The sequence below is a fragment of the Lynx rufus genome, unplaced genomic scaffold, assembly GCF_022079265.1.
Source record: "Lynx rufus isolate CCGP_SWC_20201006 ecotype Redwood Valley unplaced genomic scaffold, mLynRuf1.p SCAF_7, whole genome shotgun sequence".
Taxonomy (NCBI): Eukaryota; Metazoa; Chordata; class Mammalia; order Carnivora; family Felidae; genus Lynx; species Lynx rufus.
Genome location: NW_025814889.1, coordinates 80,663,261 through 80,689,077, shown reverse-complemented (window position 1 = coordinate 80,689,077; position 25,817 = coordinate 80,663,261). Strand labels below are relative to the sequence as shown.

The 25,817-nt window shown below is 40.6% G+C and overlaps 1 protein-coding gene across 1 annotated transcript in view; it reads left to right on the top strand.

Annotated features, from left to right (window-relative positions):
* The first annotated feature begins 1,965 nt into the window (after window positions 1–1,965).
* Window positions 1,966–25,817, top strand: part of GTSF1 (gametocyte specific factor 1) — a 28,396-nt gene continuing 4,544 nt past the window's right edge. The window contains exons 1-9 of the mRNA XM_047066363.1: window positions 1,966–2,058; window positions 2,499–2,619; window positions 2,796–2,897; window positions 4,067–4,133; window positions 5,846–5,916; window positions 22,737–22,837; window positions 24,624–24,750; window positions 25,189–25,272; window positions 25,721–25,784. Coding sequence (XP_046922319.1) covers window positions 1,966–2,058; window positions 2,499–2,619; window positions 2,796–2,897; window positions 4,067–4,133; window positions 5,846–5,916; window positions 22,737–22,837; window positions 24,624–24,750; window positions 25,189–25,272; window positions 25,721–25,784 — 830 coding nt within the window. The remainder of the gene's footprint in view (window positions 2,059–2,498; window positions 2,620–2,795; window positions 2,898–4,066; window positions 4,134–5,845; window positions 5,917–22,736; window positions 22,838–24,623; window positions 24,751–25,188; window positions 25,273–25,720; window positions 25,785–25,817) is intronic.

Here is a 25,817-nt window from a genome sequence, read left to right as displayed (position 1 = left end):
AACGTCATTGGAAAGACCATGCAGCAGTTCCTCCTGGAAACTGGAAGAACCCTTCTGAGGGTGGTTCAATTACCCCCGGGCAGGGCCTAGTAACCCCGGCTACAAGTCAGAATCCCCTGTGGAACTCTTTTAAAGCCACAGTTAGCCAGACCTCATGTGTGAAGATTCTGATCTGCTAGTTCTGGAAGATCTGTCACTTTAAAACTACTCAGAGATTTTCATGCACAACCAAGATTGAAAAACAGTCATTCAAGACTTAACTATGACATCAAAAACTTCCAAACCTCTTGAGAAACCATAGACCATATGGTGGGAGAAGAGGAATTGAGTAGCTTGAACAGAAAGTTGATTTACATCACTTGACAAAGGTACTTTGCTCTCCCTCACCCCAAACTTCTGCGAAATTTGCCTTGTTCTGACTTGTAGGATTGTTTCCCTCTTCAGATTCAGACACACTTCCCTTCAGATTCTTGAGAGACACTGCTTCAAGAATAACGTAAGAGGTCTCAAAGGCCTCTAGATTCAGTTTAATTGTCAAAGTAGCTTCGAGGCTACAACTCTCTCGCCAAGTCTAATACGTATTAAATCAAATGGCCTCCATTATAGTCTTGGCCTCCCAACATGGGATATTCAGCTATCGATAATTAGACGAATGGTCCAAGCTTACCAATTCTTGCTGCCACTTTTGAAGCACTCTTTGTTAAGACCAGCCTTATCAGTCTGATCAAACTTTATACTTTTCTAGGCTGCTGGATAAAATAAGGGTTTGGGGTTATCCAAAGACTACATTTTAGTATTAAAGCTCTTCTTCTATTATCTTTAAGAATCTAAAGATAACTGTATAATACTGGATTATACTGCAGGTGTTATTTTCCAGAAAGCCAATTCACTTTATAATAAGTGTTCGTGGCTCTAATATTATCATTAACATGCAGTGTAAGCTTGAAAGAGCCACCCTGGCTTGCGTTCCTGAAAGGCACCTGAGTGTAAATCCCTGGACTTAATCATCTAAATGCTCTCAGGAAAATCTGACTGACATTTAACAGTCTAGCTCTGTGCCCTTTGTCTATGCCCTAGGCATGATCCAAAGCAGAATTGAAATGGGCTATTCTAGGCACTTTTCTATCCTTCCTTCTTATGCCACTCTGCCTTGATCCTCCCCCCCCCCCCCCGCCCCATCAATCAGACTATGCTGTCCCTGCTTTGCAGAAATCTCAGCTGTAGCTGTTGCCTGGAAACTTGGGAGTCCTTGAAGTGAATGTCTCCTAGGATAGCTAAAGACAGCTAGCCATAAGGGAAAGTAGGCCTCCTATTGGCAGTCAAATGTGGCAGATTTGAGATGGTATATTCTTAGTTCTTTCTAGGAGTCTTCATATGCTGATATGTACAACTTTAAAAATTTCAGACTGGCATTCGCAGATAATTATAAAGTAGCCTGAACTTGAACATGGTACTATTCATTCTTCTATTCCCCTCTCCCCAAAAGGGCTATGCTGATCTGACAAGTAGCATCTTTGTCTAGCAAAGGGCTTAATTTAGATAGATTTGGCAAAGAGAAGGAAGGGAGCAATGCTGAACTGTAAAGGAACCAGCTGCCCCAGCCTTGCTTTCCTGAACACTCAAGCTGATGGTGCTGAATTTCATCTTACCCCAGTACTGTGAGCTTTCCAAAGAGCCTTGTCTGTTTAATACTCTATTTGGGGGGCACAGAATTCTATTCAAAAGAACCCATAAGACTAAAATATATGTATAAATGTTAATTTTTAGTTTTCCAAGGCATGTAAGCCGTGAAGTTCTCCTATTAGCTGACTAGGCTATTGCTTTAGACATGCAAAACTTTCATAGGGAGATACCCATATCTTTGCCTCTTTTTTTGAGAACAGAAAGTAGGCCTATGTCAAAACTACTTGATCTTAAATGTCAATATTTTCTTTGTCAACCCAAGGTTCCTACTATTTAGGCCTCATGGAGCCAGAAGTCCTAGAAATAGGTCCTTATGACTCAAACCACAGGATGCCAGCCAGCAGGTTACAGTACCACCTGGCATCATGTAGAAAGGTACGTTTTCCTGGTTAATACAAAATGTTGGGATACCTGGGTGGCTCAGTCAGTTAAGCATCCCACTCTTGGTTTCAGCTCAGGTCATGATCTCAGTTTGTGAGTTCCAGTCCTGCATCAGGCTCTGTGCTGATGGTGTGGAGCCTGCTTGGGATTCTCTCTCTCCTTCTCTCCCTCTCTCAATCTCTCTCTCTCTCTCTCTCTCTCAAATAAATAAATAAACTTTTTAAAAAATGTTAAATCACTGGTGGAAGAAATATAAGCTCAATATAAAAAGTTAAAAGATTAAAAAAAAAAAAAAGAACAAGCTTCTGACCACACATAGCACTTAGCAGTTCTTAATGTTGGAAATGGTTTGTCTTCAGCATTTCCTGAAAGGAATGAAGGGTAGAATACAGGCAAAACCTAATAGCCATTTCACAAGAGCCTTTTTCTTTTAGAAAAATCTGAAGATAGCTAAAAAGATGGCTAATTGCAAATATAATGCTTGCCATGTGGTCCCAGTCAAAAGGCTCAAGGAACATGAGGCTAACTGTGTCAATAGAATTGCTGTAGATGATGGTAAGTCTTTTTTTGGGGGGGGGGGTAGGGGGGGAGGATAGATGAGTGGCATCAAGTTCTATTGCCCCTTGCCCTCCATATTTCATAACTAGGGAAGTCTTAGCCCACTAAGAGGAATGAAAAACAAAAGGAAGTTTCTACTCTGCTTCTACAACTTCTGATCTGCTTTATTTCAGAGCCATTTAATCTTCCAAAGGTTATTTCTCCGAGTTTGGAGCCAAATGAAAAACTTTCTAATACTGCCAATCAGATTCTAGACCCTGATGTCTGGAACATAGGTGAGCAAAGGTGAAACAGTGAACACAGCCATAAGTGAAGGCTTGGACTCTAAGTCCTTCGTAGCTGATAAGTACTGTAGTCCTGGATAAATTAAGTCTTAATACTCCTCCCACAAAATCCTTCAACACAGTCAAATAAATCTGGGAATTTCATCTGCATCTGGAGAAGCAACCCAGCAAAAAGGGATCTAATTAAAACCAAAAATCATTTATAACAACTTAAAGAATCTTACCTTACCAATATCTGGTCACTTTCCATAGAAAAAAGTATTGGTATAAATTGAAACTTGTAGTCTAAAAGGTTTGGATTTATCCCATCTCAAGTGATATCCTTTCTCTAAAATGTAGCATGCCATAAAGAATTCACTAGTTTTTCAGTCAGTCTAGGTTCAACTATATGCTGTGGCCATAAGGAAAGTTACTTCTCAACCACATCTCCCTCACCTATAAAGGTATAACACCTACCTTATAAGATAAGTATTAAATAAAGATGTATGTGTGTATTAGAATAATGCAAGTTCCTTTAACAGATAAAGTTCAAGTTGTGTTGATATCCTGGTTTAACACAACAGAAGTTTCCTTGTGTAACCCAATGCAAGCATTCAGTGGGGACGGTGGATTGAGACCACAGGCTCTTTTCATCTGTGACTGTCACCTTCCACGCTTGGCTTCCCAAACTGCCACAAAAAGACAGTGGAGGTGCAGGTGCCTCTTAAGCAGCTTGACCCAGAAGAAAATACTTCCACTCACATTCCATTGGCAAAAACTAATCATATGGCCACACCTCAGGTAAAACTGGTGGGAACGTTGTCCCTGGCGGCACAGGCAATTCCCAGCAACAACTATGGAAGAGAGATTCAAATCTCTGCTGCCAACTAGCTTTCTCTGCAACAATCTAAAAATGCTTAGTACTGGGGCACCTGGGTGGCTCAATCGGTTGGGTGTCTGACTCTTCAGGTCATGGTCTCACAGTTCATGGGTTCGAGCCCTGCATCGGGCTCCATGCTGATGGGGCAGGGCCTGCTTGGGACTCTCTCTCTCTCTCTCCCTCTCTCTGCTCCTTCAGCATGCGTTCCTCTCATAAAATAAATAAACTTTAAAAAAATTAAAAATTAAAAAAAAATGCTTAGTACTTGTATCACATCTCCATCCTCTCTCCTCCTTTCTAGATAACACATATCATTCTCCTTTATTTGTTCTTAAGACATTTGCTCCAAAAATGCTGGTTTGTGAAAGGTAAGATAAATCATCTTACAGAAGTCATTGGAATAGTAGGGTGCCTGGTAGCTCACTCAGCTGAGCGTGTAGATTTTGGCTCAGTAATGATCCCAGGGTCATGGGATTAAGCCCCACATTAGGCTCTGTGCTGAGCATGGAACCTAAGATTCTCCCTCTCTTTCTCTCTCTCTCCCTTTGCCTCTCTCCCTTGCTTGCATACTCTCTCTAAAAAAAAAAAATTTTTAGGGGCGCCTGGGTGGCGCAGTCGGTTAAGCGTCCGACTTCAGCCAGGTCACGATCTCACGGTCCGTGAGTTCGAGCCCCGCGTCGGGCTCTGGGCTGATGGCTCGGAGCCTGGAGCCTGTTTCCGATTCTGTGTCTCCCTCTCTCTCTGCCCCTCCCCCGTTCACGCTCTGTCTCTCTCTGTCCCAAAAATAAATAAACGTTGAAAAAAAAAATTAAAAAAAAAATTTTTTTTAAAGTTATTGGAACAGAGAGAAAAATACCTTTAAGTTCAATTCTTAAAGCTAGATGGCCACTACATCATAGACCTGGCAGATGCCTAAACTTCAATTATAAATGTTTAAAAACCTATACTCATGGGCTCTGAGTACCTCCATTCCCTCCCTAAGGCTCCACTTAGGACTTTAATCCATTAAGGACTTGATTACACAAGTTCTCAATTCTATCTTAGATTTTCAAAAATAAAAAAAACAATTCCTAAAATTGTAAAGGGAAAATAATTATTATACTACACATGAACCAACCTAACAAGGATCCCCAACCTAACAAGCTTGAAGGGCACATCTAAGAGTTAGAGAAGCCAGGGCACTTGGGTGGCTCAGTAGGTTAAGCATCTGACTCTTGGTTTCGGCTCAGGTCATGATCTCTTGGGTAGTGAGTTTGAGTCCCACACTGGGCTCCGTGCTGACAGTGCAGAGCCTGCTTAGGATTCTCTCTCTCTCCCTCTCTTTCTGTCCCTCCCCTGCTCGCTCTCTCTCTCTCTCTCTCTCAAAATAAAATAAGTAAACTTAAAAACAAGAGTTAGAGGGGCACCTGAGTGGCTCAGTTGGTTAAGTGTCTCACTTCAGCTCAGGTCATGATCTCATGGTTCATGGGTTCAGGCCCCGTATCAGGCTCTGTGCTGACAGCTCAGAGCCTGGAGCCTGCTTCAGATTCTGTGTCTCCCTCTCTCTCTGCCCCTCCCCTACTCGAATGTACTCTGTCTCTGTCTCTCAAAACTAAATAAGACATTAAAAAAATTAAAAAAATAAAAAGAGAGAGAGAAGCCATCAATGGAATTACCCACCACATGTACAGGGGTATGGGAAGTACAAAGGGACTGTATAAACAGAAGCTTGCACGAAGTCAATAATTCCTACTCTGACAATAATATCAACCATTTGTGATAAAGTAATTTTAATCTCTGGGGCACCTGGGTGGCTCAGTCAGTTAAGCATCTGACTTGTGATGTTGGCTCAGGTCATGATCTCACAGTTTGTGAGATGGAGTCCCACACCAGGCTCTGTGCTGACAGCTCAGAGCCTGCTTGGGATTCTTTCTCTCCCTCTGCCCCTCCCCCACTCATGCACACTCTCCCTTTCTCTTTCCCAAAATAAATAAATCAACCTTTTTTATAAAGTGATTTTAATCCCCTAGAACTGGTTATCTAAACTAAATCTTCAGTACTGGTCTCCAACTAATTTTCCTTTTTTGGTTATCTTCTACAGTGACTCAAGAGACATAAAAAAAGAGACTATGGATGAAAAACATCCTAACAACTATAAGTCCTGGAGAAAAGGTAGAGTAACTTTTTTAAACTAGTGGGTCCCTGGGTGGCTCAGTCAATTAAGTGTCTGACTCTTGATTTATGCTCAGGTCATGACCTTGGGGTCATGAAGTCAAACCCCAAGTCGGACTCCGCACCGGGTGTGGAGCCTGTTTAAGATTCTCCCTTTCAGGGCACCTGGGTGGTTCAGTGGGTAGAGCATCCGACTTCAGCTCAGGTCATGATCTCGCGGTTTGTGAGTTCACGCCCCGCGATGGGCTCTGTGCTGACAGCTCAGAGCCTGGAGCCTGCTTTGGATTCTGTGTCTCCCTCTCTCTCTGCCCCTCCCCCACTCACACTCTGTCTCTCTCTCCTTCAAAAATAAATAAACATTTAAAAAACAAAAAAGATTCTCACTTTCCTTTTCCCTCTGCCCCTGCCCCTCTCACACTTATGCCTGCACTTGCACTCTCTCAAAAAAAAAAAACTATCAATATCATAGTTCTATGGTATTAACATAGTTTTAACTAATCACTAATGTCGTATTCTAAATCTTCAAAGTTTCTTAGACAAACTTTTATTCTTTAAAAAAATAAACCATATTTTCTATTCTAAGTCCTTCTCCACACCAAATAGTAGAATGCAAGGAAAGTCCCAATGGCTTTAAGTCAGAGTATGGAGAAAGAGCTGTCTAAAACTCTATTTGAAATGCAACTAACACATATCGAGCTTAGGTCTTCTATAAAAACACTATAAAAAATGACACTACTTTAATGTTCTCTTTCTACCCATAGGTCAGAAAAACTGATGAGAAGCTGTGGATTAAAGAGCCAGCAGACAGAAAATGTATTGTCCTTTTTCAAACTTTGGGGAAATCTTAACTGTCAAGTTTTAGATAACAACTCCAGTCATTGTTGGCATCTTAATATGTTTTTATTTATTTAAATAAAGAATATCCTTTCTGTGACCAGCTTCATTTGGTTTTTTAGTCTTCCTTGTTTTCATATCCTCATTTGTCAACCAAAAGGCTAGAGGGCTTTTTTGCCTATTTCCCTTATTAGTGGAGGAAATACAGTAACCTTAATCATATCCTTTTTTGTTTTTCTTTTTTTTACCATTTATTCAGTTTTAAGAGAGAGAGAGAGAGAGAGAGAGACAGACAGACAGAACGTGAGCAGGGTAGGGGCAGAGAGACACAGAATCTGAAGCAGGCTCCAGACTCCGAGCTGTCAGCACACAGCCAGACATGGAGCTCGAATTCACAAAACCATGAGATCAGGACCTGAGCTGAAGTCGGACGCTTAACCAACTGAGCCACCCAGGAGCCCCCTTAATCAGATTCTTTATCCTCCGATTATTTTTCTCCTACTCCAAGTCATATACTACATGACCATCAGATCAACCTTCTTCAATTAATTTTGTACAAACCTTCCATGTTTAAAAGATACAGTTTTGGGGAATGAAAACTGGTGCAGCCACTCTGGAAAACAATATGGAGGTTCCTCAAAAAATTAAAAATAGAACTACCCTACAACGCAGCAATTGCACTGCTAGGTACGTATCCAAGGGATACAGGGGTGCTATTTCTAAGGGACACATGCACCCCCATGTTTACAGCAGCACTATCAATAATAGCCAAAGTATGGAAGAGCCCAAATGTTCATCGATAGATGAATGGATAAAGAAGATGTGGTATGTATGTGTGTATATATATATATATACATGCACACGCACACACACACACAATGGAGTATTACTGGGCAATCAAAAAAAAATGAAACCTTGCCATTTGCAACTACGTGGGTAGAACTATAGGGTATTATGCTAACCGAAATTAGTCAGTCAGAGAAAGACAAGTATCATATGATTTCATCATACGAGGGCTTTAAGATACAAAACAGATGAACATAAGGGAAGGGAAGCAAAAAATATATAAAAACAGGAAAGGGGATAAAACATAGGAGACTCTTAAATATGGAGAACAAACAGGATTACTAGAGGGGTTGTGGGAGAGGGGATGGGCTAAATGGGTAAGGGGCATTAAGGAATCTACTCCTGAGATCATTGTTGCACTATATGCTAACTTAGATGTAAATTAAAAAAAATAAAAACTTCAAAAAGAAGTAAAAAAAAAAAAAGGATACAGTTTTTAGGAGCATCTGACTCAGTCAGTAGAGCATGTGACTCTTGATCTCAGGGTTGTGAGTTTAAGCCCCATGTTAGACATGGAGACTACTTTAAAAAACAAAACAAACAAAAAAGATATCGTTTTTATGAGAAGCTGAGTCTGGAGCATGTCTCCAAATCTCCCTTCTTAACTCCATAGAAGTCACGTTATTCCAATCTTATATACACCTTATTCTTTGCTACTCTGTTCATTTTTAAATGTTACCCCTTGCCCTTCAACCATTGAAATCTCCTTCTAGCTCTTTTTTTTTTTTTTAAGGCTAATTCTTATGCCTCACCACATTTAAACTTACCAGGTGTCCAACCTCAACCATACCACAAATCTTCACAAGAGAAGTCAGAATCACATGCTGCTTTGTATTTGCTATACCATATATCACTAGCCTGGTGCTATGCATCTAGGAGATATTCACATACTTGGTGCTTAAACTGAATCAAGACCCAATTTATAACAGGCCAAAATTTCTTCCTTTTAAGCTGTTGTTTCTGTTTTTTGTTTTTTGTTTTTTGCAGCTAGCTAATTTTAAAATGACTTCAGGGACACCTGGGTGGCTCAGTCTGTTAAACGTCTGACTTCAGCTCGGGTCATGATCACTTGGTTCATGGGTTCCAGCCCCGCATAGGGCTCTGTGCTGACAGCTCAGAGCCTGGAGCCTGCTTTGGATCCTGTGTCTCCCTCGCTCTCTGCCCCTCCCTGGCTTGTGCTCTTTCTCTCTCAAAAATGAATAAACATTAAAAAAAATTTTTTAAATAATGACTTCAGTTTTTTGCTAGTTTACTGATTAGTTCAGGTATAGTTAGACTTACAATTAAAAGTAGAAATTGTAATCAAATGGATATTTTCTGACCCTATGAGACTTATTCCTACCTAAATACTTTCTAGATCCTTTTCAGATGATCTTTTTCTCCCCTTTAAAGCAGAAAATAGAAGGGAGAATAACCAGATACCTATAGAATCTAGCACATTCTAGTATACTTTGTACAAAGGAGGGCTACTGACTTGCTCCCTTGTATTTACATAATATAAACAAGATTTTCATCTAAGGCCTTACACAGATTTTGAATTTTTTAAATTACACTTTGGTATATTAACACCAAACTATATGAAAATTAAAATGTTTCCTAGGTGGAGCACCTGGGTGGCTCAGTTGGTTAAGCATCCAACTTCAGCTCAGGTCATGATCCCATGGTTTGTGAGTTCAAACCCCATATTGGACTCTGCTGACAGCTCAGAGCCTGGAGGCTGCTTCAGATTCTGGGTCTCCCTCTCTCTCTGCCCCTCCCCAGCTCACAGTCTCTCTCTCTCTCTCTTTCTCTCAAAAATAAATAAACCTTCGGGGCGCCTGGGTGGCTCAGTCGGTTGGGCGACCGACTTCGGCTCAGGTCATGATCTCGCAGTCTGTCAGTTCGAGCCCCGTGTCGGGCTCTGTGCTGACAGCTCAGAGCCTGGAGCCTGTTTCAGATTCTGTGTCTCCCTCTCTCTGACCCTCCCCCATTCATGCTCTGTCTCTCTCTGTCTCAAAAATAAATAAACGTTAAAAAAAATAAATAAATAAATAAACCTTTGAAAAAAACTTTAAGAAAATGTTTCCTAGGAAAAATAGCCCAAAAGACAAAGATGTCTTCCTTTACCATATTTTAGGTATATGGTATCGTCCCCTAAAAAGCCATGTAGTCTTAATTGATTGGTGTGACCACATAATTTTTCCTTCAAACCAGGATACTCTTGAGCATGAAGGGGGGGAACAATAATTATCCTAGGATGACAACAGCAACAACACGTTGGCCACCCTAGTCTTAAGGGATAAAACATCATTAATTAGGCAGCTGCCATTCAAAATATAGACGTCAGATCTACTCAAATCTCACTTTGAGAAGTTCTGAGTTCATTGCAGGAAGGCACAATAGAAACAAATATTTTTTTTTTTTTTTGGCCTTTGACGTAACATTTGGTCAAAGCTTTGAAAGTAAACAAACTTATGGAAAAATACTTAAAAGGAAAAAAAAAAAGCAAAGTTTCAAAGTAACTGCCTCAAAGCCTGCCTAGATCCCCAAAGTCTTAACTATTCCCCCATACTCCCATAACAGGTGGTGTATGTCTCCATTTAATGTCCCTTCATTCTGATTTATTATTATTTTACTATAAGGTGCTTTAGGAGAGACATGATCTTGACTATGTAACAGTTCTGTGCCTACAAAAAAAAAGAAAAATCAAAGTTGCTGAACATGAAGAATCTATATAGACAAGGGGTATAAAGAAGACTCAGTGCCCTGGATTAAATATTTATACTGAATAAATCAATCTTTCAAAAACCTTGGTAACCAGAATCACTCATTTTCACCAAAAAGTCCTAACAAGGCAATTTAAATTGTATTTATGTAATGCTAACAAGCCTTCCTAGCTATGAAGTTTCTTCCCTACAATCACGTTTAGGATTTCTACTCTTACATTCACAGTATGATGGGGAAACAATTGCTAAGGCCCATTACTTATGTCATAAGGTACCAAACTATAGCTCATTGGTTCCCCAGCTTTATCTTATTGTTGGTACATACTTCTTGACCTTTCTGTGCAGGCTTCCCAAGCAACTGGTATAAAACGAGGAAAGGACAAATCTCCAATATTTTAGTCTCTTCTTCCCACGTTTTCTTACAAGGTAGATGATGTCTCACAGTTGTCCTAACAGCTCCTGACAAAATACACCTGTGCTCTAAAATAATCAAGTATCTACTGTGCTTGCCACACTATGCTAAGAACTACAGTGGCGTGGTCCATTATAAAGGAACAATGCTGACAGTAAGAGTATAAGGCAATGGTTCTCCAACTTTCGTGGGTATCAAAATCACACGAAGGCCTTGCTAAAACACAGGTGAAAGGACATCTCACCCGAGCTTCTGATTCAGTACGTCTGTAGTAAGTCCTAAGAACTGACATTTTCTCAAGTTCCTAAGTGATACTGATGCTGCAATTTGGGACCACACTTTGAGAACCACTGATCTAATACACAGTTTAAGTGCTAGGAAGGAAGGAGGGTGGAAGGAGGTTATAAGAAAACATAAGAACTTAATCCCAGGCAAACATTAGGTTTCAGAGAAAAAAATGACCCTTGGGTGACATTTTTATTTTTATCTTATTTTTTGTTTTATTAATAATTTATTTACTTTTTAATTTACATCCAAGTTAGTTAGCATACGGTGCAACAGTGATTTCAGGAGTGGATTCCTTAATGCCCCTTACCCACTTAGCCCATCCCTCCTCCCACAACCCCTCCAGCAACGCTCTGTTTGTTCTCTATATTTAAGAGTCTCTTCTGTTTTGTCCCCTCCCTGTTCTTATATTATTTTTGCTTCCCTTCCCATATGTTCATCTGTTTTGTATCTTAAAGTCCTCATAAAACATTTGACGTTTTTAAAAATAACAGATCAGAATGACAGTAGAATTTTAGAACTGTTCAGTGCAAGATTAGTCCTTTATGTAATTTTTAGTGGGTAAAATTTCTTTAATATAATTCTGCCATTCTACCACCTTTTCAACAAACTTCTTTTAAGCAGTTCCATTTCCTCACCAATTTGTTCATAAGCCAAGTGATACTCACAATGGTTTGCAAACTTTGACTTACAATTTACATCTTAGCTGCCAGCATCAGAAACAGTGTGAGGAGCTATTTGTTGCTGACTCCTGGAAAAAGAACTAGCTGGAAGTCACGGAAAACACAGAGAAGAGATTTCTCAAGCCCACTGGTAACTGTTATAGGCAATGTGGATTACATAGGTATATGACATTTATATATTAAGCCACAGAATTAAAGTACAAATTTTTCAAAAATCGCTATTTTTTTTTAATGTTTGTTTATTTTTGAGAAAGAGCCCGAGTACAAGCTGGGGAGGGGCAGAGAGAGACGGAGACACAGAATTCGAAGCAGGCTCTGGGTTCTGAACTGTCAGCACAGAGCCCGATGTGGGGCTTGAACCTACAAGCTGTGAGATCATGACCAGAGCCAAAGTCAGACGCTTAACCAACTGAGCCACCCAGGGACCTCTAAAAATCACTATTTTTATTCACCCTTTATTATCCTGTGTTTCTTGAGCTTAATATTGGTTATTATTCAATCCAAACTCCCACTAGGGACTCTTCTTTAAACATAAATTTATTTTCTTTGGCCCCCTGCTGGCAGCACTTCTCCCTGCTACTTTCCCTGAAAAATTGTAACCAGGCCCAACTTTTCACCCTCCTCTACAGCAATACTTCCCAATCTATCCTCATCAGTAAGAACATCCATTATGATCCCCTAGCTCTCTCATTTTGGAATATTTTGCAACTGTATTTATTGAATAGTTTTCCTATTTTTTTTAATTTATTTTTGAAGGAGAGAGAGAGACAGAGCATGAGCAGGGGAGGAGCAGAGAGAGAGGGAGACACAGAGTCCGAAGCAGGCCCCAGGCTCTGAGCTGTCAGCACAGAGCCCGACGTGGGGCTCAAACTCACGAACCGCAAGATCATGACCTGAGCAGAAGTCGGATGCTCAACCAACTGAGCCACCCAGGTGCCCCAATAATTTTCCTATTTTTAATTATGCACTTAACTACTGACCGGCATCTATAATTAGATAAGAGAATCAGGATTTTGTTGACAGCACTCAAGCCAGAAACAAAGAAATTTAATACTTTAGTCTTCCGGTGGGCTAAAGTTTCAGTTTTATTGGGCTATCTCAAACACTGAAACTCCCAAAGAATCTCAAGGACTACTGGAGTTCCTACCATCCTAAAAGCTGAGAAAACTAATTTTCTAACAAAGATTTGTTTTTTTAATCACTAGGGTACAGATCTGTCTTTATAGTCATTAGTCCAGAGTGTTTGTTTTTACCTTATAATTATTAGTTCAAAAATATAATCTATAGGGGCATCTGGGTGGCTCAGTCAGTTAAGCACCAGACTCTTGATTTCGGCTCAGGTCATGATCTCACGGTTCGTGAGTTGGGAGTTCCATGTCCAGCTCCTCGCTCACGGTGCAAAGCCTGCTGGGGATTCTCTCCTTCTCTCTCTGCCCTCCTCCCATCCCAAGCATGAGCGCACACACATGCTCTCTCTCTCAAAATAAATAAACTTTTCAAAAAATTTAATATAATCTATAATTTAAGGACAAATGCTAGCCTATCATCAGAGAGAACCAGCCAGGATCAGATTCGGTTTATGGTATTAATCCTAGCTAGCTTCTAGCTCCTAGACTAACCCTGTGTAAATGCCTTGGTTTGTTTTTTTCCCTTTTCAAATATATTCAACCTGGCTGAAAAGCCAGTCTGAAAGACAACTCAGCAGGGATCTTAGATAAAGCAGGAACTTTCTAGGTTGGAGATGAATGAACAAAGCATTTAAGAACAGAAAGAATAGATGTGTGGCGCATTTTTATTTTAAAATCTCCACTGAAAGTTGGGGGGGGGGGGGAGTTTGTTTACAAGTTGGTGGGCTTGTTCACTCATGCTAAATGGAACAGCTTTCTCAGCTGAGGATCCTGTCACCCTGACGCATTACTGAACGCAGTGAAGCCTGACTTTGGATTCTGGTTTGGAACCCACCCACCCCTTCCGTCCTCTCAAGCCCTAGCTCTTCCTCAGAAATTTCAGTCTGCAGCTATCTGAAAAGTACTTATGGGTCACAGTAACAATGTCAACAATTTTACCAGCTTACTGCAATTTGAAGCCTGAAAAATCACATTTCACTTCAAATCACATTGGCCCCACCAATCTGCATGAATGATGTGATAAATTAAGAGGTTTAGAATTTCAGAAAGGTTACCTTAAGATATTCGTAACAATCTGAAACCGATTTGCCGAAACAGCAGCTTTCTCTAAAATGCTTTGTGCTAGGCTTGCAGTGAAGCTTTCATTCTTAGCTATTATCTTTCAAGAAGCACTTTAACAGCTTGCTCCTCCTTCACAGGAATTATCCAGGCCACTCAGGTGAAAGAATAGCTTTCCTAAATGCAAAACAGTGCCTAGGTCAGTGGTTCCCAGCCTTGACTGCACATTAGAATCATCTGGGTAGCTTTTTAAAAATAACTATGCCCAGCCCTTTCTGATTAACTGGTCTGGAAGGGGAACTTGGGCTCCCCAGATGATTGGAATGTACAGACAAGATTAAAAATCACTAGCCTACAAGAATGGCTTGGGCAGGGCGCCTAACAACACATTTCTTTTTAGGGTCTTAATATGAGCCAAAGACTGTGATGCACACTCCTAAGTCCAAGAGCTGATAATCTTAAAAAAAAAAAAAAAAAAAAAAACCAACAACAGGTAACAAATTATGTTTACGGAGTATTCTCGGAAAAATAAAATGTCCCATCTGTGATCCTTTTCACTGAAGCCACATTCAGTTCATGCTATCAGGATAAGTTCTCCTAAGTCACATTTAGGCTCTATTAGTCACTGATATGTTTCAAAAATCCCAATATTTCAGTACTCAGACTGATCTCTCATACTGCCTCCTATACTTTGGACAGTACAAAAATTTTTGTCATATTTTTACTTCTTGGTTTTGAAAAATAGTATCACCAGATCTACCATAACAGATGTCAACATCTTCCTTTTTTCCTGTCTAACCTTCAAAGACTACAAGTCCCTTTTTTCCATAAAGCCTTCCCAGCTCACTTTGGGCCTCAGTGATTTCTTCCTAATGTAAATTTCCAGTCCTGACCATATTTTTGACATCTGTTATACTGCTATTTTGCCTTTCATCCACTCTAGGCCTGTTTTCCTAAGCACTTCAGGGACAAGTACTGCGTGCGTGCATGTGTGTGTGTGTGTGTGTGTGTGTGTGTGTGTGTGTGTATCACAGTTTCCACAACAGGGCTAACAAATCTATGTTTGGGTTTCCATTATCGAGTTATAGCTTTCTGGCTCCCTTCACCTCTCCAACTTTTTTCATTGAGCTCTCCCCTCAACTCTAAAACTCCCTTTAACCCAACGAGGTCATCCTCCCTCCCAAGCATTCTTACCTACTATTATTGACTTCTGAATTTTAAGATTCTACAACGCTTGCTAAACAAAAACAACTAGATTCCTGTCCTTGGTGTTTTGTTTGTTTAGGCTCTTCTGTAGGCTTGTCTCCTTTACGATTTCCCTCTTCCCGCCCCGCAATATCCAAATTACACTTCTATCTGGATAACTTACACCAACAAGGCTTCCTTCCCACCAGCAGCCGGCCCTAACCAGTCTCATTCCCGCTTCGAGCGCACATTCGCCTTCCTAAGATGGCCGCCACGAACCCCAAGGAAGGCAGGGCGGGTTCCACCCACGCAAGACCACTACCGTTCCGGAGACCCCCAGGAGGATGGGCTAAAAAAGGAGAATGGCGCGAGGCGGGGGAACCTGAAGAGCAGGAAGGGGCCAAGGCGGGGCCCACGGCGAGGGAAAGGAGGGTCCACGCAGCCCACGCTCCCGCGGAGCAGAGGCCAGCGTCACAGGAAGTGGGGGCCCCACCCTCCAACGTCAGGGGCCGGAAACGAGCGTTGCTGGGGCGCGGAGGTGGGGAGAAAGCCACTGTGGGGAGAGCGTGTCTCGACCAGGTAGGGAAGGCGAGGCTCGTTTGGCTTGGGGCCGCCGAACACCTCCCCTTTAGTGTGCTGGGACACCTTCGCCCTCTAATATCTTCCTTTTTCCTCCCGTAGCCTTGGGACTGTGGGTTCCCGGCGCTGCTGTTGTGACTGCGCACCCCGAGGGCCTCTACCTCTTTTGTCTCCATTTTTTTAAGTTAACCACCTTCCCCCCCCCTTCTCGAGTTTAGTCTCCTTGCTTAAATCTACTCTGATTGTTTCGTTTAAAGAAAGAAAAACGATAGTTTTACTGAGACCCCATCTCTGTTAAGAGTTTAACCGGTTGCTTCAGACTACATCCAGCCCCCCAAACTTGACTGCTTCACGTAATTTGTCCATTTCACCGCGGTCTAGTACTAGGGAAAAGGTAAAGAATCGCCTGTTAACAGTTCGTTACGGAAGATACTTCAGTGGACACGGCTGAATGATGAAGCTATGGATTCCAGGGCCCTTAGTCTACTGTAATTAGGCGTTCTGCCCCCAAAGTTTACGGTGGCTTAAAAATCAAGGAACCTAATACTTGGTTCTTCCTTCCAAACCTCTTATTTTTTATTGAAAAAGTGTAAAGTACGTATAAGTAAAACTTGTCAAAAGGCAGATCGGGATTTCTTAATCCAGATATGAAAAATATTTTTTACAACACTTTCACTAACAGTTGTCATTAAGAAATGGGCTCCACAGCAAATTTCTAAACTAGAGTTCCAGCTGATCACTTGTGTTTCCTATCATAGATTCCAAGGCTGCTTATGTCATAGAATGGGGGGAAGGGGTGTAGAATTGTATGAAGGGCCAAAGCAGAGCTTGCTCTAGAGACAATAGCCGTAAATCTAGCCAATTTTGAGGAGTTTCCTATGAGAATGGCTTTATATAAATTTAGTTCTTCCCCATAATGATGTTTGTTTAATCACAATGCTAAATAGGGGGAGATCTTCAGTAGAAGAGGATCCAAACTACAGAACTATTTCCTATCCTTTAATCGTCTACATTTCTGGTGGAGAGTTGTACTTTTGTTACTGTGTTACCCATAAAATGAACAGTCCTTAAGTCCTAACATTCAAAAGTTTTCCCTCCGTGGTACAGGGAATGAGTTCTAACTGGAGGCACTTAACCAAGTGTATCCATTTTAGCATAGGAGATTGGCAGGGGGGAAGGGAGGTGAAACATCACTGGAATAAGTGTGGTACTTCGCAGTCGTGCTTAGGAAAAGTCACAGAAATAATAAGCTAGAATGGCTCTGGGCTTATTGGATCCATTAAGTGTGTACTTAAAGTAGACTGCCTTATCACCTGAATACAGTTTAAATTAGTAGTCATATTTGGTTTTTCTTAACTGTCTGTGAGCCCTAGAATTTATTCCAAGAGCGTGTGTTAGGCAAGCATGTTAAAATACTTCAAAGTAGTAAAGAATGCTTTAAAGGAGGGTAAATATTTGGGGGAACAGGACAGTCAGGCTTTCTTATATTGAACTTGGGTAGCTTCAATTCCAGTTCGACTCCCCTTTTTGGGACTTCCTTTGGTACATTTTTATTTCTGGTTACCTGAACCACTGCTTTTTTTTTTCCCCCCTCAGCACTTGGATTCAGCTCCTTCATTTCCAACATGGAAGAAACTTACAGTATGTACTTCTTGTTGCTTTTAGAAAATAAGTTAAATTCTTTACATATAGTTTTATGTCTGACAAGACTTTTAGTGTGTTGGGAAGAATTCACATTTCTCCCTAAACTGCTGAAGATGTCTATGTGGTAGGTAGTAGAGAAATACCCAAAGTTGAAATAAGACACTTGAAATTTATCAAGCTTTGAAAAGGCTACAGTTGGGACAGCTGTGTTAAACTATATTTTTATTAAATGAAGCATTTTAATTTCTCAGGACTTCAGTTGCTCCTATTAAGTACAAGGGGCTAGTAACCCCTGTTTTCTTTCTATTTTGAGGAATAATATTGTGTACATAATGTTGACGTACGTTGAATTTTTAGGATTTAAAGACATCCTAGGAAGAATTCTTAATTCTTAAGTGACCCAGGCACCTTAGATGGCCCAAGAAGTCAAAAGGGAGTGAGCACCTAGAATCATACAAACGTAAAAACAAAAGAAACCTGAAAAATCATTTCATTTAACGTTCAGATTTTACCTACGAGAAAATAGAACCTGGGTTAACTGACTTTCCCAAGGTCGCGTAGTAAGGGACAGAGTCCTATGTTTTTCATGTGTCATGCCATACTTGATACCATAAGGCACTATGGTTTCTAGGTCCTAACCAAGTTTAAAGAACCTCTGCATCAGTGAATGGATGAAACTTGTCAGCGGGGCCTGCTTTGTTTCTTACTTTGCTGTCTCGTTCAGAATGTCTTTAGAGTAAGTTCCAACGAAAGGATATTTTCGTTCCATTTTACCTTCAAGGAAGAGTCCAGTAGAATCTTTATTACCGATCTATAGAAACTACATGGAAATGGTCTTTATTAAATATCTACATCAGAGGTTTTCAGACTTTTGAGCATGCAGCAGAATCACCCAGGGAGCTTGTTAAAACTCAGATTGCTGGACTCAATCCCACAATTTCTCATTCAGAAGGTCTGGGACCCAAGAATTTGCAGTTCTGACATGATTTCAGGTGAGGCTGCTTGTCAGAGGACCACACTTTGAGAATCCCTGATCTAGAAAGCTGATTCTCTTTGGTCTTCCGTAGGGCTCCCTCCCCTACTCCCTTAATTTTTCTTAAAATATTATAATTTAAGCCTGGAATTCCATGTGAGATAGGCAGATAAATATTTATTTGTTCTTGGAAGCTTACTACTCTATTAAATTAGAAAGCAACAACTCCCCTTTATGTCTCTCATTCTTTACTTTTTTCAGCCGCATGTTTCTATTTTGCTTAGAAAAATATCACTTGGGAGTGTGTTAGAAATGCACAGTGTCAGGACACCATCCCAGACCTACTGAATCAGAATCTGCATTTTAATACAGTCCCCAAGTGATTTAACGCCTAGGGATTATGTTAAAGTTTGAGAAGGTCTGCTTTAGAATATACTTGACCTTCTCAATCTTAAATTTTAACCTTAATCTGATAGATTGTGGGGCCCCCGGGTGGCTCAGTTGGTTAAATGTCTGACTCTTAGTTTGTCTCAGGTCATGACCTCATTGTTCCTGGGATCAAGCCCTTTGCTGATGCTGAGGGTACAGAGCCTGCCTGAGATTCTCTCTCCCCCTCTCTCTCTGCCCCTTCCCCACTTACATGCGAGCACGCGCGCTCACGCGTGCACACACATGCTCTTTCTCTCTCAAAAATAAATAAACTTAAAAAAATTAATTTGATAGATTCCAGAAGATTTCCAGTTTCTGCTTGGGAGCTGTACCTCTTAGCTATTGATACTTTTGTTGGGTCTAGTCCTGATTTCTATGAAGTTTCCTCCATTTTTTCTCACCGTGGGTTCCAGGCCCTACCCAAGGGTAAGGAACATCTGAGTCTGTGCTTTTAGAGGCAGCTTATCTACAGGGCGTACTCTGTTTTCCAAATTAAGTTATATTCCCAAAAAGCCAGACAGAGTTTTTGCTGAGCAGTTTGATAGTATTTATTACAGGTATTTATGACTTTAAATACACCTGTATCTCAATGCCGCACTCTTAGGTATCTGTCCAAGAGAAATGCTCATACGGTACACAAAGAAGTGTATACCAGATTGTTAGTCACAACATTATATATAATAACAAAAAACTGGAAACAACCTAAATGTCCATCCGTATAAAAACTGATTAAAAATCTATGGCACATCCATATGCAACACTAAAATATTCCTGTTATGGTTTGGTTGTTTGTTTTTTGTTTGTTTGTTTGAATATTCCTTGTATGCACTGACATAGAAGGAGCTCCAGGATATATTAAGTTTAAAAAAAAAAGGGGGCAGGGGGTCAGAGCATCTGGCTGGCTCAGTTGGAAGAGCATGCAACTCTTGATCTCAGGGTTGTGAGTTCAAGCCCCACATTGGGGGTAGAGATTATTTTAAAATGTAAATAAAAACTTAAAAAAAAAAGCAAATAGCAAAATAGGTGCAGGAAATCCTGTCACATACTACTATATGGATGAACCTTGAGGACATTATGCCAAATGAAATAAGCCTGTCAAAAAAAAGACTACCCTAGGGGCGACTGGATGGCTCAGTCTGTTAAATGTCTGACTTCGGCTCAGGTCATGATCTCCCTGTTCGTGGGTTTGGGCCCCGCATAGGGCTCTCTGCTGACAGCTCAGAGCCTGGAGCCTGCTTCAGATTCTGTGTCTTCCCCTCTCTCTGCCCCTCCCCTGCTCACGCTCTGTCCCTCAAAAATAAATTAAAACATTAGAAAAGATTTTTTTAATAAAAAATTTTAAACAAGGCTACCCTATGCTTTTACTTATATAAAGTATCTAGAATAGTCAAACTCATATAAACAAGAAGCAGGATTACTGGTTGCTAGGGATTGGGGAGAGGAGAGAATGGGGAATTGTTGCTTGATGGGGATAGCATTTTGGTTCTGAATTGCTTGATGGGTATAGCGTTTCAGTTCTGCTAGGCAAAAAATTCTGGAAACTGGTTGCACAACAATGTGAATATACCTAACACTACCGGACTATAGACTTACAAATGGTTAAGATGGCAAATTTTATGCTGTGTATCTGTTTATCACCATGAAAATTTTTTTACTTAGAAGTAAAATAAAATTTTTCAAATCTAGAAACCAGTTGAGAGCTGACCTAAGTTACCAGAGGCCAGGAAGTAAAGCGTTAATGGTAGGAAGCCATCATTATCAGCTCTGATGCATGGCACTGTACGGGCAGTATAATGTGTACGAGTCATAAGGTGTGTCCAGTCAGTCAGCTGCTGACATGGCCCGACATGTGCTCATGATGGAATGGATTAAATGAAGAGAAACTAATAAGAATTCTATCTGTAAACTCTCCCTGGGTGTCTTGAAGCTTCAGAAATATGAAAAGATTGCTGGTCAGGATGAGCCCGGTCGGCGTAACAAGCCTGCCCGTCCTCTAATACTTTTCCTGCCTATTCTTTCCGTCCTTCAAGTCACCTTTCTGGCTCATTTGCATCATGATCATGGCTGGCAGTCTATTCCATGTTTACCACTCTTCCAGTGAAACTGCCTGTTTCAATTCCCCACTGACCTCTGATTTTCAGAGCAGTCTCCTGGTTTATAAGCTGCTTATCAAATGTGAATTGTTTACATGATTTCACTTTTATCATTGCCTTCAGTGATGGCAACAGCATTTTATTAGGTTGCCTCTTGTCCTCATAATATACTCAGAATGTGCTTAGCCATTTAATTTTCCTTTTTTAACCAAGCTTGTTAGAATTTGGGGCTCAGCTTGGGCATCATGTGAAGTCTACAGGTAGCATTATCCATTTAGAGAAACTTCTTTCGTAACTATAGAGGTAATTCCTGAAAGTGTACTCTTCTTTTAAAAAAAAAAAGTTTATTTTTGAGAGAGTGAGAGAGAGGGTGTGTGTGTGTGTGTGTGTGTGTGTGCGCGCGCGCGCGCGCGCGAGCGAGCAAAGGGTAAAGAGAGAGGGAGACACAGAATCCGAAGCAGGCCTCAGGTTCTCAGCTGTCAGCACAGAGCCCAACGTGGGGCTCGAATCACGAACCGCAAGATCATGACCTGAGCTGAAGTCAGATAGTTAACTGACTGTGCCACCCAGGCACCCCAAATGTATAGTCTTCTAAGGGTAGTTTTAAATAGCATGATCTAGGGGCGCCTGGGTGGCGCAGTCGGTTAAGCGTCCGACTTCAGCCAGGTCACGATCTCGCGGTCCTTGAGTTCGAGCCCCGCGTCGGGCTCTGGGCTGATGGCTCAGAGCCTGGAGCCTGTTTCCGATTCTGTGTCTCCCTCTCTCTCTGCCCCTCCCCCGTTCATGCTCTGTCTCTCTCTGTCCCAAAAATAAATAAAAACGTTGAAAAAAAAAATTTTTTTTAATAAATAAATAAATAAATAGCATGATCTAGGTTAGGAGGTTTCTTTCACATATGTCTGCAATTGTCTTAAACTTAGGAAGTTCTGTTTTTGTAGCTTATTTTTTTTTTTTATCTAACTTGATAATCACTAGATTAGAGAATTCTGGTTTTTCCTCACCTGTGTTCCAAACTATGAAAAGTAAAACCACCAGGGCGCCTGGGTGGCTCAGTTGTTTGAATGTCCAACCCTTGGTTTTGGCTCAGGTCATGATCTCACACTGCGTTGGGTCCTCACTGACAACCCAAAGCCTGCTTGGGGTTCTCTTTCCCTCTCTGTCTTCTCCCGCACATGTGCGCACACATACAGGCATATTCTCTCTCTCTCTCAAGATAAATAAAAAAAATAAAATAAATAAAAAGGTAAAACCACCTGTCTGATAAAGGTATTGTTTTCATTTGAGAGGTGTCTGCAGCAACCAAGATCAGGAACTACTTAATAGTAGTCAAAACGAAAAAGAAATCTAGATCTAGAGCAGTGCTTATGAACTATTTTCACGACCTGGCATACTAGTAAATAGGCAGGAATGCTGGCAAAGGGTATTAACTACCCTCAATTTGCCCTAGAACTGACTGATGGGGGATAGAGGGCACACGTGCAGAGGAATCCCCCATCAATATATTGGCACACCATCCATTCTGACCTTTAGCATACTGGTTGGGAGGCTTTGGTTTGGCTAGCTAGAGGTAAGAATGACCCTGAATTAGCACATCTAGAAGGGAGAAGAGGCTGTCATTTCATTTAACATTATTGTTGTTTTCATTGTTCCTCTTCGTATAAAACAAATTTATGTACAACCAAATATGAACTAATAAGATCCTATCTTATCAATATCCTATCAAGCTATCCCATGATAGCTTGTTTTGCTAGACTTCCCAAGATTTGGTGGTAATACAGTTTTATCTTCTCAGAGTTACATTTTCATGTTTAAATGTTTAGTCACCCTTTTTTTAAAATGCCAAGTTGTCATTAGACTGTCTTGTTCTATTGTTAAAGATTCTGTTGAGAAATCCAGTGTGTCTGGAATACTGGAGTTGTACAAAGGCTGGTTGGGTTTATGTTTATCCTACCTTTCTCTCTTTTAGTCGATTCCCTGGACCCTGAAAAGCTATTACAATGCCCCTATGATAAAAACCACCAGATCAGGGCCTGCAGGTTTCCTTATCATCTTATCAAGTGCAGAAAGGTAAGATATTGTTTGCATTATTTGCCTTGTAATGACCTCCTGAGTTCTTTTAAGAGACCAGATTTTGTAAATAACCGTATAATTTTAACAAAAGTGTTTTAACTTAATGCCGGAATTGTTTTAGGACTCTAACTACCAACATTTATAGAAAGGAATTTATTTCTTGAGTACATAAATTTTTTCTCATTTTCATTTTTTTCCCCCTTAACTAGTGACAAAACACCCTTTATATGCTCTTTTCACTCTTTGTAAAACAGAGGAAACACTAATTTTTGCTAGCAACGAGAAATCCCTCTTCGCTTGTAAATTTGATGTGTTCGTTGTCCTGATAAGGATTGAGTGCCATAATACACTTATTTTTTATTTTTTTGTTTGTGTGTTTAGCAATGTTAGAGAAGTTGAACAACTAGAGGTTAGCCTAAGGAAAGATTCCTAAAAATAATCATTTCTCCAAGTTTAAACAGTAAGCGTCTTTGGAGTTGGTGGTGGGGGGGGAGTTATCTGAGTTTTTTTTCTCTGGTCTTAGCTGATGTAAACTACTTTAATGCTGGTATACTAATTGAGGCACTTAGAAAGGATTTTTAGAATACAGATGTCAGATACAGAGGGCAAAGGTCTGCAAGGATTTTTGCTTGGACAACATTTTTGGTATTTAATCCAAACTGCATACAATTCATGTATGCATTAACATCCTTTAAAGGGTGTTTCTCTTGTAATCTTGGAGACATGGTTGTAATGCCATTGGTGATCATTTCTCCACCCCTTTTGAATCTCTAGAGCAAGGATCCCTTAAAGTTGAACCTGGATAATCTGGACCAGCAGATACCACAATGACTTCCTTCCCTAGGCTCTCAAACATGCCCCAAGGGTAAAGGTTGGGAAAGGAAGCCAAGCGATAAAAAGACGCTGTCTTTAACTCTCTTCTTGTGATGCTCTTAATCTTTCACCACAAAAATCTTTGCATTGGAATGCTCGCAAATTCCTCACAATTTTCTTCATCCTCTGTTTTTCTCTAGTGTCCTCCCCCTTCACATTATTTTTACATTTTTGAGTATCATTTGTGATACGTGTTTTGCTTCTAATAATAAATGAATTTCTTAACTGCTGATATACTTGCTACAGGATTTGGGTGATGTTAAATACTGTGTTGTTTTGTTTTTTAAAATAAGAAACTTGGTCAGCAGAACAGACCCTCATTTGGACTTTTCCTCAGTACAATAACCAAAATAAAGGTCAAATTGTTCACAGCCTCATTTCAGGGATCGTTACTTTAAATAAGCGTTCCTGTGTTAATCTGAAAAGCCATTGCTTTGCTGCTTCTGCGGCTCCCTTCCAACAGCTATTTTCCAGCACTATTGCATTGCAATAATAGGGGCGCTACTGCAATGCAGACCAAGAGCGTGTTTCCGTGTTACCGTTTCCTGAATATCACCCTTCAAAGACATCCAGAGAGCTCCACCGTTATAGGCTGTGCTGCCAGAGTCTTGTGACCCTGAGAAAGATGGCTCAAATACCCAATCCGAAATTCACCATGTCCTTCCGTATAAGCCACTTTTGACCCAGTATCTGTGTTGTCAGTCTCTGTGATCCTAACAAAGAAGCTTATGTTTTGATGATCTTGAGGTCACCTGTACAGTCTGTGTGAGTGATAAATAATTCCCTCTCACTTTTCTACCATGAGTTTGCCTCCCATAGTTAAGCCACAAGTTTATTGAGAGATATTAGTGGAGTCGTTTATAGAATAAACCACCTTATTTTGAGAGACCCCTTAATTTGTGTTCTGCAGAATCATCCTGATGTCGCAAACAAATTGGCTACTTGTCCCTTCAATGCTCGCCACCAGGTTCCTCGGGCCGAAATCAGCCACCATATCTCAAGCTGTGACGATAAAAGTTGTATTGAGCAGGATGTTGGTAAGACTAGCTAAAATGTTCCAGTGCTAGAGGTTAGCCCTAGCTATGTATTGTGCTATGTTGTCACCTTGATTTTTGGCTTTCATCATTTCAGAAGAATAATACCTTTCTGCCTTTGAGTTTTTTATCTCATCAGTAACAGGTTGTCAGGTTGTGTTTGTCAGACTGCTTTCCCTTCTGAACAGCCTGATCCATTTTACCAATAATTCATCTAAAAATAAGAATCATTTTATTGCCGTAAATATGATAAATGTCTTTGTTCCTGCTTCTCTTTCTTCTGTCAGCAAAGGGATAAGACCTCTCTGTTTAGCTTTTGTAGCATCCATTTTTCAGAAACAAAAACCTGTTAGGCTACCCTGCAACCTTTTAGGCCATTGACCCCTTTTAACATAATTGGCGATGTCCCCTTCTTACAGCAGAGTCTTTATTATCTTGCAGTCAACCAAACCAGGAACCTTGGACAAGAGACTCTGGCCGAGAGCACCTGGCAGTGCCCTCCTTGCGATGAAGACTGGGATAAAGGTGAAGTGTTTCTATGTCTTTTTCTTCACAGTGTCTAAATTCTCAAGTCATTTGCTTTAGACAGAAGGAAGATTTTCCTTTTTTATGAGCACACCATGTTGTGCAGAATGCCTTATTATTTTTATTGGGCCCCAGAACGAGCACATTTGTATCACTGTGCAGACACGTGGAACGGCCTATCCCTCTTGATTGGAAGAAGCACTTCTTTACATCTGTTTTTTTCCATAAATTGTGTTGTACCATCTGTGTTTGGTTGTTACTGGGCACGTTTATTATTATTTATGTTGCTGTGTTTATATCCTTCAATTAAATTTCTGCTACTGTGTCAGGGAGGGTACTTGATCAATTTTTACTTGCTTCTCTAAACTTAGGTGTATTATTTCCCACCTTACAGATTCAACTAGCATAAACTACAGCACCACAAACTGTGTTTTGCTTTCTTTGGCAGATCTGTGGGAACAGACCAGCACCCCATTTGTCTGGGGCACAGCCAACTACTGTGGCAACAACAGGTAAATGAAATGGTCTCATTCCCAGCACTGCCT